At 40.9% G+C, this 15,824-nt stretch overlaps 2 protein-coding genes across 2 annotated transcripts; one reads left to right on the forward strand and one right to left on the reverse strand.

The window, feature by feature from the left end:
* Positions 1 to 396: 396 nt before the first annotated feature.
* LOC109485036 (acid trehalase-like protein 1) lies at positions 397 to 9,465 on the reverse strand. The gene is made up of 15 exons (XM_019788430.1): positions 9,396 to 9,465; positions 9,062 to 9,280; positions 8,249 to 8,391; positions 7,951 to 8,052; positions 7,307 to 7,526; positions 6,800 to 6,865; positions 5,922 to 6,222; positions 5,352 to 5,543; positions 4,752 to 4,962; positions 3,923 to 4,150; positions 3,312 to 3,412; positions 2,707 to 2,838; positions 2,149 to 2,300; positions 1,685 to 1,830; positions 397 to 974 (listed from the first exon to the last, which is right to left on the reverse strand). Exons 1-15 carry the CDS (start codon positions 9,440 to 9,442, stop codon positions 691 to 693), a joined length of 2,544 nt encoding a protein of 847 aa, XP_019643989.1. The 5' UTR covers positions 9,443 to 9,465; the 3' UTR covers positions 397 to 690.
* Positions 9,466 to 10,692: 1,227 nt separating this feature from the next.
* LOC109485039 (aspartic and glutamic acid-rich protein-like) lies at positions 10,693 to 15,817 on the forward strand. The gene is made up of 8 exons (XM_019788433.1): positions 10,693 to 10,928; positions 11,381 to 11,491; positions 11,851 to 11,984; positions 12,649 to 12,888; positions 13,147 to 13,234; positions 13,491 to 13,680; positions 13,853 to 13,966; positions 14,356 to 15,817. The coding sequence occupies exons 1-8, from the start codon at positions 10,746 to 10,748 to the stop codon at positions 14,544 to 14,546; spliced, it is 1,251 nt and encodes a 416-aa protein (XP_019643992.1). The 5' UTR covers positions 10,693 to 10,745; the 3' UTR covers positions 14,547 to 15,817.
* Positions 15,818 to 15,824: the final 7 nt, after the last annotated feature.

The raw sequence follows: 15,824 nt of genomic DNA on the forward strand, positions 1-15,824 counted from the left end.
GATCAAATAACATTGAATACTTTTGAATAAAGCAAACTTTTTGCTTCCTGTGAAAACTTATGACTTATTAGTTATTGTATTTATCCTCTTTTGAGCACAAAAATGTACTAAAATGTTTCAGCTAGATATGTGTAGAATTGGCGATTTGTGATAGTACAGTGTAAAAGATATGTGATGTTAATTAAAAGCAATGTGACAGCTAGTATATATGTGTGATGCTCATTTTAACTTGTTGCAGCAAATCAGTCCAAAATGATATGCTATTCAATAAATGTACATGAATTCAAAAACATACATTTTGCCTAGCTGGACATTATTAATTTGATGGCTTCCACTGTACATGTACATGTAAGTCTGTCATGGCTATTTCATAATCATCACTCAACCAACATATCCATCAATTTTCAATTGATGTGTTTCTGTTTTCAGCATTGCTTCCCTGAGATTTTTCACCTTTCTTCCACAACATTTTACTATTTATCATTTATCAAGGCAAATAAAAACAACATAGTAGACCCACAATCATTACAGATTGCAATTCCTACATTTACATATCTTCTAACGGCTTGATGTTTTGAACATCTGTCCCTTTCCACTTTATATAACATAACTTTGGCATAGAAGTTTCTTTTTGGCACTGGGCATGAGCATTGAAACACAGTCAAAAAGCAAATATTTCACTGAGTGGAGTTAAGAGACTTGTTCCTGAATATCTGTCATCTGCATTAAGGGCACAGCGCCCTCCCCCCTGCGTGTCTTACCCCAACTGAGGCGTGTTGCGCAGTACCTTTTCAACATCAAGATCAAGTAGATCACTGTGGAAAGTACTAGTAGGGAAAGCAAGATCACCCAGGGCCAGGTGGTGCCTTGAAGCCCTGCAGTACCATCTCCTGCCACAGGGGGCGTGCATCTATTGGAGTCTTGTCTGGTTGTTGCTATGCTAGCAGGACCCCGAGGCAACTGTACTGGAAGTCCTACGGTACAAGTAAAACACGATACGTAAGGGGAATGCTGTCATGGCTAAATATTCCACTCCATTGGAGTGAAGTAAAGAGGCTTATTCCCGAATTTGTGTCAGCTGCTGCACCACTGTGAGAAGTACAGAAAGCAGGAGCATCCATGGTGTGCCTCGGAGCCTGCCTGCAGTACCATCACCAACCACAGGGGGCGTGCATCTGTTGGAGTCCTGCCTTGTTGTTGCTATGGTAGCAGGACCACGAGGCAACTGTACTGGAAGTCCTACGGTACAACATGACATTAGTTAGGGGATATGCTATCTCTGGGCAAACCTATAATTGAAACTGAAGGCATCTGTACAGTCCAACAGACTACGTACTTAAAACTTAACGTTACATGGATCACAACTACTGCTTGCATCATTTTTGTCAATATTCCAATGCATTCAAATGTGCCCTGGATGCTCTTTTTCGAAAGGCATAATCAGGCTTTACATGTAAGCCTTCATAATTTGTACTTAGGCAGCTGTCCAAAATATTAGGTTTGATTTTTTGGTAGGAAGGAAAAAAGTTTATAAGTTGTTTGAATTTTGCAGTTCGCACTTATGGTTCGAATTTGCATAAGATGTCACTGTGAAAATAAGCCACCATGAAAGTTTCTGCATTTTCACAGTACCACTAACATCTAAATTTGCTCCCAACATGGACAGGGAGGATCCATTACTTACCCTCCTGGAGACTGTAGCTGGTATCACCTGCCCTGATCTCTAGTGGATAGTCCCCTCCAAGGGAGGTTACATTTACTGTGACCACATCACTGCTGACGGTGACATCCAAGGAAGAACCCAAGTAGTCTAAGCCATGGATTTTCATCCTGTTGGGATAGAATTAAAAGTAACAATAATTTACAAAGATTCACATTCGAATACCTTCTGTTAAGCATAGTTACATGTTGTACTTATGGATATGAATGTATTGTTTTGGGTGGTCAAGCTTTCGAGTTCGTCCAAATTGCTTCGAGTTTCATGGTGGGTGGGAGGTGATTTTGACAGCTGATTGACTGGGAGGTCAACTGAATGTGATCCACAGTTCCCAAAACATTTCCAGGAGGTCTGTGAACTTAGGCTTCAAGTTCATGAAAACATTTCCCGGAAGTCTAAAATCTCAGATTTCTTGTGATAATAAACAGTACCTGTCAGTATCTGGTGGCAGGACAGGGTTGAGGTCCAGACGGTCCACATGTAGACGGAAGCCGCCGTACCCAAACAGCACAGCCTGGAGAAACCCTCCCATTCCTGTGATGAAGTTAACTGCACCCAAACCCTGGTGTGCTTCAGTCCAAACCTGAGGGAAGAATTACCACAATTCTCACTGCATATTTGTGCCCACTCCTCTGGCTGGCTTGAATGTTTTAGTCATACTCAAAACTTTCCAGATGAATATTTTAAAATTGGATAAAAATTGTATGGGATAAAAGTGTATTCTATTAGCATTCTTATACATTTGATTGATCACAAAGACAAAATTTGTCACAAGAATGTATATAGGCACAACTATTAAGAATGCACTTGAAATATGCAGGAATATACTAAGAATTTTCACTCAGAGATCATTTCTCCTCAAGTGAGAAGGGATATTTGAAATTCCAACCGCATGTGGCTCAAATCTGTTCTGGCTGGTTCTACTTGGTTAGTTGATTATTTAGTTGATAAATAAGTTTGAAGGGGATATTTAAAAAATTCAGTTTCACCTTAAAGGGCTCCTTGACGTAGATACTGTAGCTGTCCTGGAACATCTGTCTGGCCTTGCTGTACTCCTGCAGTTCCAGCCAACCCACACAGAACATGCTCCATGTCATGGCCGGGCCAGTACGGTCTGTCACCTGGGGTGGGGAATAGACATATTTCATTACTTCCATATATATGTATGTTGACCAAACCATCTTAAGATGGTATAGTAGCCAAGGAAGATAATCACATGGGATGTGGAAGGCCAAAACCTACAAGGTTGTCCAAGGAAGAGATGAATTGACAGCATAAGGGAGGACTTCCACCACCTTAACCTACATAATGTTAACCCACAAGATAGAGGCAAGTGGTAGGCTGCCATCAAGCCTCCGCGTCTGTGAGTCTAACTCTCGGGAAATGGGCAATACTCCATTAAATAAAAAATTCCCTCCACAAAAACATGAAAAATTTTTGGCTATCAAAAGTAATGAGCAAAACTGAATGACACAGACTCTGTACAATTCAAGAAAATCATTCACATTTTATTACCCTTTGTGTTTTATCGTCTTTTTTGTATACTGTACAATGATTTTGCCACATTCTGTTAAAAAATTAGATCCTTTTATACCTTTTCATAGATGTTCAGGTCACTCCTCCTGACTTGATCTGACATCTGCCACATGAGTGGGTACCCCAGCAGGATGACATCCGCCTGTTTGATCAGTTCTCCTGGCAACAGGAATGTCAAAGGAAACATTGATTACTTAAACATTCAGCTGCACAGCCGTCATTCAGCACCAAGGACAAGGTAGTAGTTTTGAACAACCATTGACAATGATACTTTTTGGGAGCTGGGGCTAGGGTAGCATTCAGCATCCAACAACAGAAACACAAAATAATTTAAGGACAGCATTCAGCACCAAGGACAGGGACAGTATTCAGGGGAAGAGATTGGGACAGTATTCAGGAGGAGGGACTGAAAAAGCAATCAGCATCCACAGACAGACAAAATATAGTTTATTGACAGCATTCAGCACCAATGACAGGGACAGTAGTTAGGGGCAGAGACTGGAAAGGCATTCAGCATACAGAGATGAAATTCAGCACCAAGGACAGGTACAGCAATCCCTTCCTAGGGACAGAAATAGCTTGAGCATTGCTTCTCATCTAGCATTTATTTTTATATTTCAAAATAAGGAACACCAACACAGAACAGCCACACAAATGGCTGTTCGTTACCTTTTGGATAGCCCTCAAACTCTGGGTGATAATTCTCATCAGTAATTTCCGGCAGGTAAAGCTTGTTTCCAACATCTGTGACCCAAGACTCCACCTCCTCAGCTGTTTCCTCCGTCTCTCCCAGCAGACACGCCGTGTAGTTGGCAAACTCCATGCTGAGTTTGGCCACCACGTTGGTGTAGATGGAGTTGTTGATGGTGTGATGGAATTCGTCTGGTGGCATCACCCCTGCATCAATTGTACAGTGAAGTATGTAAGATACACTGCATGAAATTCGGTAGTTAAACATACCTTAAATCAAGCTTAAAGGTTCTGTCTTTATTTCAATCTGCATGGTGGGTGGGAGGTGATTTGAATTTTGACAGTTGATTGATCAATAGGAAGGTCAAGCCTAAAGGTGACCCTATATGTGCTGTGTGGGAGTAAGGTGGTGTAATACCCGATTGAATTGCATCATACAATCCCCTCCACAGTTTCAATACATTCAAGAAAAGGTCATGAAATTGAAGGCCACAAAAACTCAAAATGGTTCCTAGAAGTCTAAAATCTCCAATATCTTATCAATTGGATGCCTCGCACCAGAACCAGACATCTGCTTGTAGATAACCCAATGAAAGCTTTGTAGGCAATAGTAGGTTTTCCCCCTGTGAAATAAATAAACAAAGATCCAAAAGCTTTTACCATTAATATCGTACAGCCCCCTTCTCTGGTTGAAGGTCACCCTGCTTTTCCAGAACCTGGCCGTCTCCCAAATAAGCCCCAGGTGAAATAAACAAACAAACAAACAGACAAACAGACAATAATTAGGGAAAGATCCAGCAGCTATTACCATTAATATCATACAGCCCCCTTGTCTGGTTGAAGGTCGGTCGGCTCTTCCAGAACCTGGCCGTCTCCATGATGAGCTCCCAGCCGTTCTCGTCCTTCAGCCACCCAAGGTCGCGGGTAGCGGAGACGTACTGGCGAGCGGCGAAGGCGATGTCTCCGGTGATGTGCTGCTGGTTTTCTCGACACTCCATGCAGATGTCACCCGGAGTAACCTGCAGGTTATAGAGACATCCTTATTGATACAATGAAAGTATAGAGACTTTTGTAATGTCATACCTTGGCTGTTATCATACGTTCTTTCAAAAGTTCCAGATAATGATTCAAATGTGTTTTGCATACACTGCATATGCCACTTTTCAAAATTTGAATATTGGATTTGGACGTTGTTTAGGGACATCAAATCAAGTGGCTATGTGAGGAAAATTTTCATATCACTGTATTTACTCCATGGAACTGAGTGAACCATGGAATCCACCTGGTCCGAAGGCATTGTTACATTTTTCCAGTTAAGCATGTCTAAAAAAGAGTCAGTGAACCAATAACTCAAATTGGTGTGGCCTTATAGCTTGGTAAAAGATTGTAGCATAACCAAGTTTGATACCTCCACACCAGTAAAAGCACTTTCCCATGGGAACCTCAGTCCCTGGTGCCCATTCTCCCGTGCCCTGTCGTACGCCGGCCCTCTGACATGTATCCTGTAGCTCAGGATGTCCTTAGCTAGAGCAGGGTGCAGCAGGAGGATGGGAGGGTACATCCAGGTTTCTGTGTCCCAGAACGAGTGGCCCTGGTAGTCCTGGTGGCACAAAAGTTGGTACATTAGTCAGCAACAACGAGGGAGAAATCCAGGGCATCATTCAGCAACAACAAAAAAGTGATTGCCAAGTTACAGTTGTTCCAAGTTTTTTTGTTTTTTTTTTGCAAAACTGGTGAACTGTCTATTGGCATAACAAAGTAGTTTTATACAGTAAGTACAAGACTGAACTGCAAGGTATTTTTTCACCAACACTGCAAACAAACCTATTACAACAATTGAGTCTGGGTCCACTTCAAATTCTCACTTTGCCAAATCCTTTCTTGAGCGACTTTTAAACCTATTTGGAAGTAAAATTACTATTATCTGAGAGATCAATATTAAAACATATCTACTGCTACAACAAGGAAAAAAAGCAACCTGAAGGAGTTTTCCATTAGCCAGTCCCCCCGGGCTGAGTCCGTAGAACTGATTCGCTGTTCCGTAGTGGTTCTGTGCAGGTAGGGAGCTCAGGATGTAATACAGCGCACCGTTGATGGTCTTCTGTAGATCCAGATTCCCCTCCACCTCTATACGTCCTGCGTCCCAGACTTTTCTCCAGGCTTCCAAGTGAGTAGGGTAGAGGTCACCACGAGCAAACTGCCGCCCGATTTCAAAGGCTTCCCTGGCTGTGGATTGGTCTGTGTCGATGGAAGTGATGAAGGATGCGCTGATTTGAGACCTGTGGAGAGCGGGAATTTAAAAAAGTGAGTGATTAATTCCTGGTATTGTTTTGGGTGGCAGAGCTATGGGTTTGACTGGACAGACTAGGTTGACAGTCCATGGTCCATGCAGGGGAGCGGAAAGATTGACAGGAGTTCAAAAGGCCAGAGTCAGGAAATGGGGTTAACTTGACTTCTTGTGAATTTGGCAAGGAGCTAGCAAGAATTATAATGGTTGACATGGGGGAATTCAGTTCAGGGACAGCATTCAGTACCAAGGACAAGGGCAGCATTAAACTCAAAAGACAGGGACAGTATTCAGCACCAAGGACAGGGACAGCATTCAGCACCAGGGATAGCATTCAGCACTAAGGACAGGGATAGCATTCAGCACCAAAGACAGGGATAGCATTTCAGCACTAAGGACAGGGACAGCATTCAGCACCAAAGACAGGGACAGCATTCAGCACTAAGGACAGGGACAGCATTTAGCACTAAGGACAGGATCTGTTATAATTTATATTCATGATGACAAAAAGCTAACATCTCATCTATTGTAGACAGTACTTCCTCAATGTAACTACATGTTATACCTACTCAGAGCTTGGCAGTGTGATGGTACTGGGGACTGGTGTCCAGTACATGTGTACTTCAGATCTGGGGCTGTCTGCAGTCTCTGTCACGTTGATGGTACCATGTCTGTACCTGTAATGAAGTGTTCAGTAAAACAGCAAATCACATACATGTATATTGATGACAGTAAGATATTTGGGTCAACTATACTCATAGACTATACAAACGTTACTAATATAGAATACAGACTGAGCTAACTTACAGAAGTAATCTCTGTACTTTATCCAGTAGTTAAGAGTCTGAAAATGATGCTCATAGACAATTCAAATAAACCAATGGATAGAATGCTGACATTAGACAGCATTTCTTCAATGTAACCACATGTTATATATACTCAGAGCTTGGTAGCATGATGGTACCAGGAACAGAATTTCCAGAAGTAATCTCAGCAAGAATTCATTGTGGAGAGATCACTGCAAAAACTGCAAAAATAAAACCACAAAGTTTCTGCATGTACAGTACATCCCCTACCGACTATCTGAAGAAGGGGAAGAGACGGGGTCCCACACAAAATCTTGGCCATCGGACGCAGGACTTGACGTTAAGTCGATTATGATGTCACTGGCGTCCATGACAGACTGCGCCCGCGTTACGTGAACCTCTGTCACCAAAAGTCGTGTGTAGTACTGGTGTGCGTACGTCCGCTGTTCCAGGGTTACCTGGTCTGTCCTCACAGTCTCAAAGAAAACACCTGAACAAGGAAATGAAGAATAAGTAATACATACACATATACCACTGGACACTGAATTTTTACTTTATTGGTATAGAAGAATTGTTTTGGGTAGCTGAGCTGTGTCGGACGGAGTAGGTTGACAGTATGTGGGTGGGAAGATTGACAAAAGGTCAGACACAGGATATAAGGTGAACTTGATAAAAGGAACAAAAAACCAAAACATTTCCTAGAAGTCTGAAACATCTACTTCTTGTCTTCAAAGTTTAAATAATTGCTGTCCTCAAATATTGCACATGACTGACACTGAATTTTGAATACATTTGACATAACTGACTGTACAGAATCCATCCAATAGCACATAGCCCATGACTTAATCAATGTATTGATTCTGCTGTTAAATGCCCAGAATGTCACACAACTGGGTTTGGCATCTCAACTGTACCTTTCTCAACATCAAGTGCAAATCTCCTCACTGCACCGCCTTCGGACGGGAGCGTTGCCCGGATGTTGTTGGGAGAAGGAATTGCAGCCCGATGACTTCTACCTGAAATAAAATACACAAAAAATGAAGCAACATAATTCATCAAATAATTAATATTCATCCTACAGTAAACTTTTATGACATACATTGTGTGCTACATTTTTAATGATATTACAGTAATTGGTCTCTAAATCATTTCCTATTGGATCACAATTATGTCAATGCCCTACAGTTTTACTGGTACTGTAAAATGTGTCACCTTTAAAGCCATCTCCACTGTACAGTCCATTGACAAATATGGTGTCACTGTACACAGTTGTTGCTAGGTGACCGTTACCCACGGATGCCATAAGACGTGTATTCAAGGTGTAACCAATGGTGGAGTTTCCTGTCATTGGCAGCCTGTTATAATGTATGAAACAAGACAACAACATGTTATGAAAAGGACATTGAAGTTCTTAAAAACCCTTGTCCTGCTGTGCGCAACATATGTCGCGCAGCACATACAGTACCATCTATATAGCACCCTGTATAGGTATGATTTGGGGGTATTTCTCGTGCAACGCATCACACCGCAGCGAAACGCAACGAATGCGGAAGTAACTATGCCACTGCAGGGCAAAAAAAATTGCGGGTCTATGATCTAATTAAGACATGAAATTATTGAAAAATATTGTGCCAGGAATGCCAGCAGGACAAGGGTTAACATGTGGTTTAGCAAATAATTTCTGTTAAAAAATTGGTACTGTACATCAAAACTTTTGGGATGGTTTTAGGATAAAAAAGGATGCTTTCAATTTGCTTTTGAAACAATTCAGTACCAGTAGAGAGAGCATATAGTATGACATGGCCAGTGAGTGGTAGGCAAAAATCGGGTGACAGTTTTCTGATTTGCCTACCGATAATTTGCATGTATCAACCAATAATTTGCATCTATATGATGTAAACAAAAAACAGCTCATATAGAGTCATAAATTCTCAAGGGTATCAAGGAAAATTGTGTTGAATGTCAAGTGGGATGTATAGGTTAGTAGTGGCAAGGTTTCTTGTTGGCTATTGTACATGTACTTACCTGTTGGATTCGAAAACAGTTGGACTGCTGCTAATATCAGGCACATCTGCGCTCTGTCTCCTTTTTCTAGCCTTGTCACTTGGGGCAAACAGTTTTGTCCTCTTGCTGTTGTCCCCCAGAATGGTCTGGTAGGCGGCCACGTTTATAAACAGTAAGACTAGGGTCAGGCACAGGGCCATGTACAGTCCACGGATCTTCATCCTGGTCTGCAAAAATTTCCTTAGAGAAAAAACAAAACATTTGAAGGGTTGGTATACATTATTAAAGATTGAGAAATGCTATCCTAAGGTCACACCAATCAGTTTTATTTCTAAATTCTCTATTGAACACTTACTGCTTGTAGGAGTCTTCACTGTAATTTTCGACATTTGGATTTGGCATGACTTTTGTGCCATTGTGAGGTGCACTTTAGACACTGTTAATGTTTAAAGTACAGGTAATGTTATATTGACTTAAGGTTGATGATTAATAAGCCTGACTCTGATTTTCTTTGTGTTTTCTGGTCAGCTAAATCATGAAATGTTCAAATGGCTTCACGATGTATATCACGGATATATGTACAACGTATTTGCTATCTACCGCTATAGATTTTTAAACTATATAAAGTCCCCTCATAATGCTGCCATCTCAACTTCAATGGCTGTGACCCACCTGCAAGTAGCTATTGTTGCCCATCTCCAGATTTTGTGACCAATCATCCCTGGCAGTTGTTGGCTCCTTTCTACTAAAGATCAGCAACTTTGATTTTGTTCTCAGTAAAGAAGGGTCATTGTTCTTGATGACTTGACTTGGCATATTTTCTGTGCACTTGCCACTATAGAAAGAAGTGAATTATCATATCCAGACTGACCTTTATATTTTATATTGAAGCTGCAATGGCATATTTACAAACAGATGACACATATACATAATATTGGATGTGTAATACCAGTAATATATGAAGACAATTAACGTTATAGTGTTGTATATCAATGGATTTAATATAACGTTATAGGTTAATGTTATATTGTTGCACATGTAACAAGTTAGCTCATATGGCATCAATATAAAATGTTACATCAAGGAGGTTATTAGGTAGAGTCTTGGAAAGTCTCCTTGGTTTAATATATTATCAAGTCAAGAGGGAAAAGATCATTCTGTCATAATTTCTCAATCCTTAGCTGTTAGCATTTATCAGTTCTTCTGTCCAGACGCACCATGTGTATTGACCTATCGCTCCGGGGGGATAATTAGGTCCCAACCCAATCAGTAGGGCGGGCATCAGGGCTTAGGATCATAATGACCCCAGCGGGGGTCTTCACGCCTCCTTGAAAATCGATATTCCGCAGATACAGACTCCACGATTCCTGGCCAGCATCTTTATTTCTGCGCCATCTTGGTTGTTGTGAACCTAAAGGGGGCGTGGTCCTTGTTTACATGTCGGAGGCCTTTACCTTTGACCTCTAGTAAAAAAAACCATGGTGCTAAGTACCATGAAAAAACTGCCTACACATTTCTCGAACGACCAAAAAAAAGGCTAAATGATAGAACGTATGATATGATACGTATTTCCCCCAGGTATATGCCTGAAATGATATCGGAAATCGGTATAATTAAAACCGGACATCCTTTAGCTGGTGCATTCTGGGAGTGGGAGGGCCCTACAACAACGCCTACAACAACAACAGAAAGTGAGAGTGGTATCATGTCGTCGAGTCGAACAAAGAAATCGTCCAAGATCAGGTCCACGGGCGACATGAGCGGGAAGACCCCCGGTAGGAAGACCCAGGCGGCTCGGTGCGGATTCTGTAACCTCGGGTATGAAGTGGAGAGAACCTGCGACACGCTGTACGTGGCAGACGATGTGGCCGCTCACTTCTTGTGCATGGTAAATAATATTATGTTGATTTTGTACACCTTTATGATCCTTTAGTATTCTTATATACAAGCTGCTGAAGGAGGGCTTTTGGTGGCTGCGAAGACAGTATGAAATTGGCCTGCCAGTATCCATTTGCCAGGGAGTGTACTAGTATAATACGATGAATCTGTCACCTCTTGTGCATATCAGGTAATTTATGTATTTTGGTTTTATTAAAAAACCTGTATAATTTCTTCCTCTTTGGTATTTACAAGGTTCAGAGAGCTAAATATTTCTAAAATTCGTATCTCTCTTACCTGAATGAGATATTACTTTTCGGGCTATTCGAGTGCTAACAATGAATGAGTGCATACACACATATATATTGCAATATACTATACAATAGTAAATAAAATGGTTTGACTACAGTGGTTGGTGGGAATATGGAAATTTTGACGCATAATTCTGACTTGTTTTCCCAGCTGTACTCCAGTGGACTGGTCCAGGAGGATGGGGACTCCTCCCGCTTCGAGGATTTCGGGATGTTCGACCCAGAAGATGTGAAGAAAGAAATAAAGCGTGGATTACATTTGGTAATTATGATAACGAGTGATGCTCACCCCGTTTCCTGTTCCTGAGCTTTTGATTTCCTATCATTATGCCTGTCAATGGACCTGTCAATCTTCCTCACCCATGTGCTATCAACCTGCTTTTAAGTTCACCCCATTTCCTGTGTCTGACCTTTTGATCTGTCATTCTTTTGTGTGGAGATGCCGAGTGAAAGAGACTTGGCAGCTAAAATGTATTTGAATGGTAACTACTTAAAGCTAGTCAATCTTCCCTACCCACATGCTGTCAATACTCTTTCCAGACAAATAGACACACAAACTCACAGCTCAGCCTCCCAAACAATATTCCATAATTTCCATTGTTCATCCCCATTGTTTAACAGAGCTGCAGTGTCTGTCACAAGAAGGGAGCCACCATAGGCTGTGACAGAGAGGAGTGTACCAAGACCTGCCACTACAAGTGTGGCATGGACCATGATTACGTGTTCGAAGAAAATCCTGATGAAGGACAGTTCCTGTGAGTACTCCTCTCCACTTCAACTTTTGTGGTAATATTATAAGGCAATTACAGAGCTGGTATACCAGAATAGTTTGGCTAGCCTCTACTAGGCTCCTGATTGGAAAGATCTAGAGTTCCCATCTCCAAGCAAGTTTGAACGGCTACAAGGGGAGCTTAAGATTCTACGGCCCCCAACTGTGGAATAACTTGTCACTTAAGCAACGTCAGACAGTGGGGCTGGTACAATTCAGTCAGGGATTGGGATGTTATGAATGTATTCTGAATAGTGGAAAATGAATGAGTTCCTTTGTTATACTATATGTCATTTTGGATTATGTCTGTTTCTTGTAATGTATAATGTTTGTCAGTATTTGTACTTGTATGCCCAGCACTACCTGAAAAACAGTTTTTTTAATGTAACCTGAGTGTATTCTGCTGGTAAAATAAATAAATGAAATGAACTGAAGCCTGGTAGAGGCTAGGTTTGTCATGTGTGAAGTTACATCAACTTACATGGTGTAATGGTTACAGTGTTGGCCTAGGAACCAAGAGGTTCTGGATTCAAACCCCTGACATGCCCATGGTATAAATTTCAAACTACTGTCAGTGATGCAAATTAATTTGCTAAGGATATGACTCATGAGCCCAAGAAGCAAACTCATCTTGACTTCATTCCTTCTAGGATGTACTGTCCGAGACACAAGGACTTGACAAGCGATGCGGATGATGATGATGAAAATTGGAACTCTTCCGAGGAAGATGAAAGGGATGAAGAGCAAGATTCAGATGACGAGAACACAGACCCAAGTTGGGATGCCTCTCCTTCCAAGAAGGCCACCCCTAAGAGACAGTCTGTAAGAAAGAAGGGACGTCCGCCTAAGAAAAGAGGACAAAAGAACGAAGGGAGTAGTCCTCGAAGAAGGTAAAAATGGGGTGGGGCAAACATCATGTCAAGGATGTGCTGTTTCGAATAAACTGCTACGAAGGCAAAATGGACAACTGGCTACTGTACATGTAAATGCAGACACTTTTGCGGTATTTTGTATTTTTGAAATTTTGAACCATCACTAGGTGATGTGATGATTGACAGAAGAAAAAATAGTTGCTGGCATTGACAAATACTGGTAATGATTCACAGTATTCTGACTTACACTTTCTCGGTTTTTGTTTTTCTTACCAGTAAACGTGCACGCACCACAGTAAGATACAGGGAAGAAGATGAAGATTCTGTCTCTGATGAAGAAGGGCGCATACCAGTGATACGCAAGGTAATAAGCATAAGATGTTGAGGAATTCATGAAGAATATACTGCATTATGTCGTGCACTAAAGATGGAGAGTGTGGGATACATAAAATCCGGGTCTACCGGTATATACAATTTTAGAATAGCCAAATATACAGTTCATTAGTAATACTGATGAAGAGTGGTGGATGTCGCTCAGAGGTCCAGAAATCATATCCGCAATTTATCCAGTAGCATAGTTTTAATTTTCTATGAATTTAATACACACTTTGACTTTCAAGGTATCACCCAAGAAGGAGATCAAAAAGAGAGCCCAAGACGAAGAGGAGGAAGAACAGGATCCTGAGAAGGAAGCGAGTGAACCAGAAGACCAACCAGACGGAGATGCACAAGATGATGCAGAAGATGATGAGGAAGAGGAGGAGAGTGGAGATGAAAAGATGGAGAAGAAAGATAGAGCACAGAAGACAGGTGAGACCTAACCTATTTTTTTAAAAAAAAGGTCAATGAAATGGACCTGATGGCTGTTACCATGGTAACTGGTGCTGTAGCAGACACCCTGTGGTGTTGGATAACATTATGTAGAAGGTAGCAAGACAGAGTTGGACTCATATCACCATGTTTCATTTCTTATTTTCTGCAGATGTCTGGGACCACAGTAGGAAGGCTGGGACGCTGGGTGCCGTCTGCAGCAGGGTGAAACAGGCCATGCAGTCAGCTCTCAACAACATCCAGGATGACACAGCCTCGGAAATGGGTAGGACATGTTTCTATGCAAAAAAAACAACCACCTCTCCATCATAGATATAAACTCTGCTTGGGACAGACAGACACATGCCTACAATTTTGCCAAGAAAAGCATGCTCAAAATTCTCTTTATATCAGTGAAAAGAGGTTTCAGGCCAGCATCCGAAGGAATTTTGGGTATCGTCTGTTGACTCTTCGATTGAGATAGAAACTGTAGTAAAGTGTAAATTTTCGACCCGGAAAATGTTGTTCCACATTGGAGGGGCTGGGAAAAACAAATTTTCATTGGCATGTAATTGTCCCCATGTTGTGTATGAAAAAGTTTCAGTATCAATTGATGAAACTATTCAGAAACATCATTCTCATGACATTGTGTTTTGCAATCTGTTCCCACTTTAGAGTATGCAGCAGTCACTAGCTTCATGGAAATTACCGGTCTAATGGAGGAGATTCAAAAGGAGGAACAGGGTAGTGGAGAGAAGAACAATGGACAGACTAAGAAAGAACAACCAGAAGAAACAAAGAGTCAAGACGTCCCACCGAAGAAAGCTTCTCGGTTCCATTCTCCAAGGAAAGGGGTGAAGAAGTAGTGTTGGAAGTTGATCGTGGCTTGATTCTGTGAATCTTCAGTGCAAGGAAAAGAGGACCTAAAAAAAATAGATCTTAACTACAGTATGTCTATCTTAGGTGAAGTCAAATCAAGTAAAAATTAGCCATTTCCGTGCATGAAGTAGACATTTGAACACAATTTTGGAAACGTAATAATTCTTGTTAAGTTCTCATTTTGTCTTATAAAGTAGAAGTGTAATGTTGTAGGTCTTTGTTAAGTTTTAGTAACGTAGCTGAATAGGTAATTTGGTGTAACTTGCCATGCACTATATTATGATAATGAAACAAAGCAGCACATCAGCACAAGGTACTGTGTGACTGTGTCTGCATGAAATTTAGATCGTAAGCTGTGCATAGGCAAATCTACAAATCTTATCATTCAAGATTGTGTTTGCATAGTTAAGGATGATATCCCTTCTATAGTTTTCAAATGTTGTGTAGGAAAATATATCTTATGCAGTGGACAAAATTCTGATGCAACATTGGCCAAACACTCAACAGAAACCATGGTGTAATGCAGAAGCAGTATGTTTGGCCAGTGTTCTAAACAAAGCCATGTAGCAGTGTTCAATGCAGTCTATACAATTGTAGCTCATTTGAATTCTGTGCCTTGTAATGTGCCAGTGAATGCAGTGTAGCTTTCATTTAGTGAAGTGACTTCTTAAAAATAATTTGGCTAGCCAAGGGAGACTTCTTGAAAATAATTTGGCTAGCCAAGGGAGACTTGTTAAAAATGATTTGGCTTGCCTAGGAGACTTTATCAAGTGTCAGTATAGAGGCAACGTGCCATATTTTATTGTGCTGCATCATAATTGCATTTGAATGTGCAACTCAAATTATTCTACAATTGAGTGTGTGCTGTTATGATCGAAGCATTTCTTTTCAGGACCTAATATGATACAGTAGACTTAGGCATACAGTTTTGCATGTGAGTGTATACAGTAGTTGTAGTAGTCTCGGTGCTTTAATTGATTTTATAGGATACCATTATAGATGTTTATTAATTAGGTATACGTAAGGGTTTAAGGTTACAATACATTCCATAGGTTTCTTCATCTTAAAAGTAAAGTATTGTGTACTCAAAGGACCTCTCCTTACCACTCTATAAGCCAAATAGTGAAAAACAGACTGAAGAGCATGAATAAATATGTTCCAAGAGAGTAGACTCCAAATGTACATTTCTGTATTTAAGTCATACTAACCTGGCTGTACCCAAAATTGTCAGGCTTAAAAGGTACTAGTACACAAAAGACATTTTA

This window comes from Branchiostoma belcheri, unplaced genomic scaffold, assembly GCF_001625305.1.
Source record: "Branchiostoma belcheri isolate BF01 breed outbred unplaced genomic scaffold, Haploidv18h27 scaffold72, whole genome shotgun sequence".
NCBI lineage: Eukaryota > Metazoa > Chordata > Leptocardii > Amphioxiformes > Branchiostomatidae > Branchiostoma > Branchiostoma belcheri.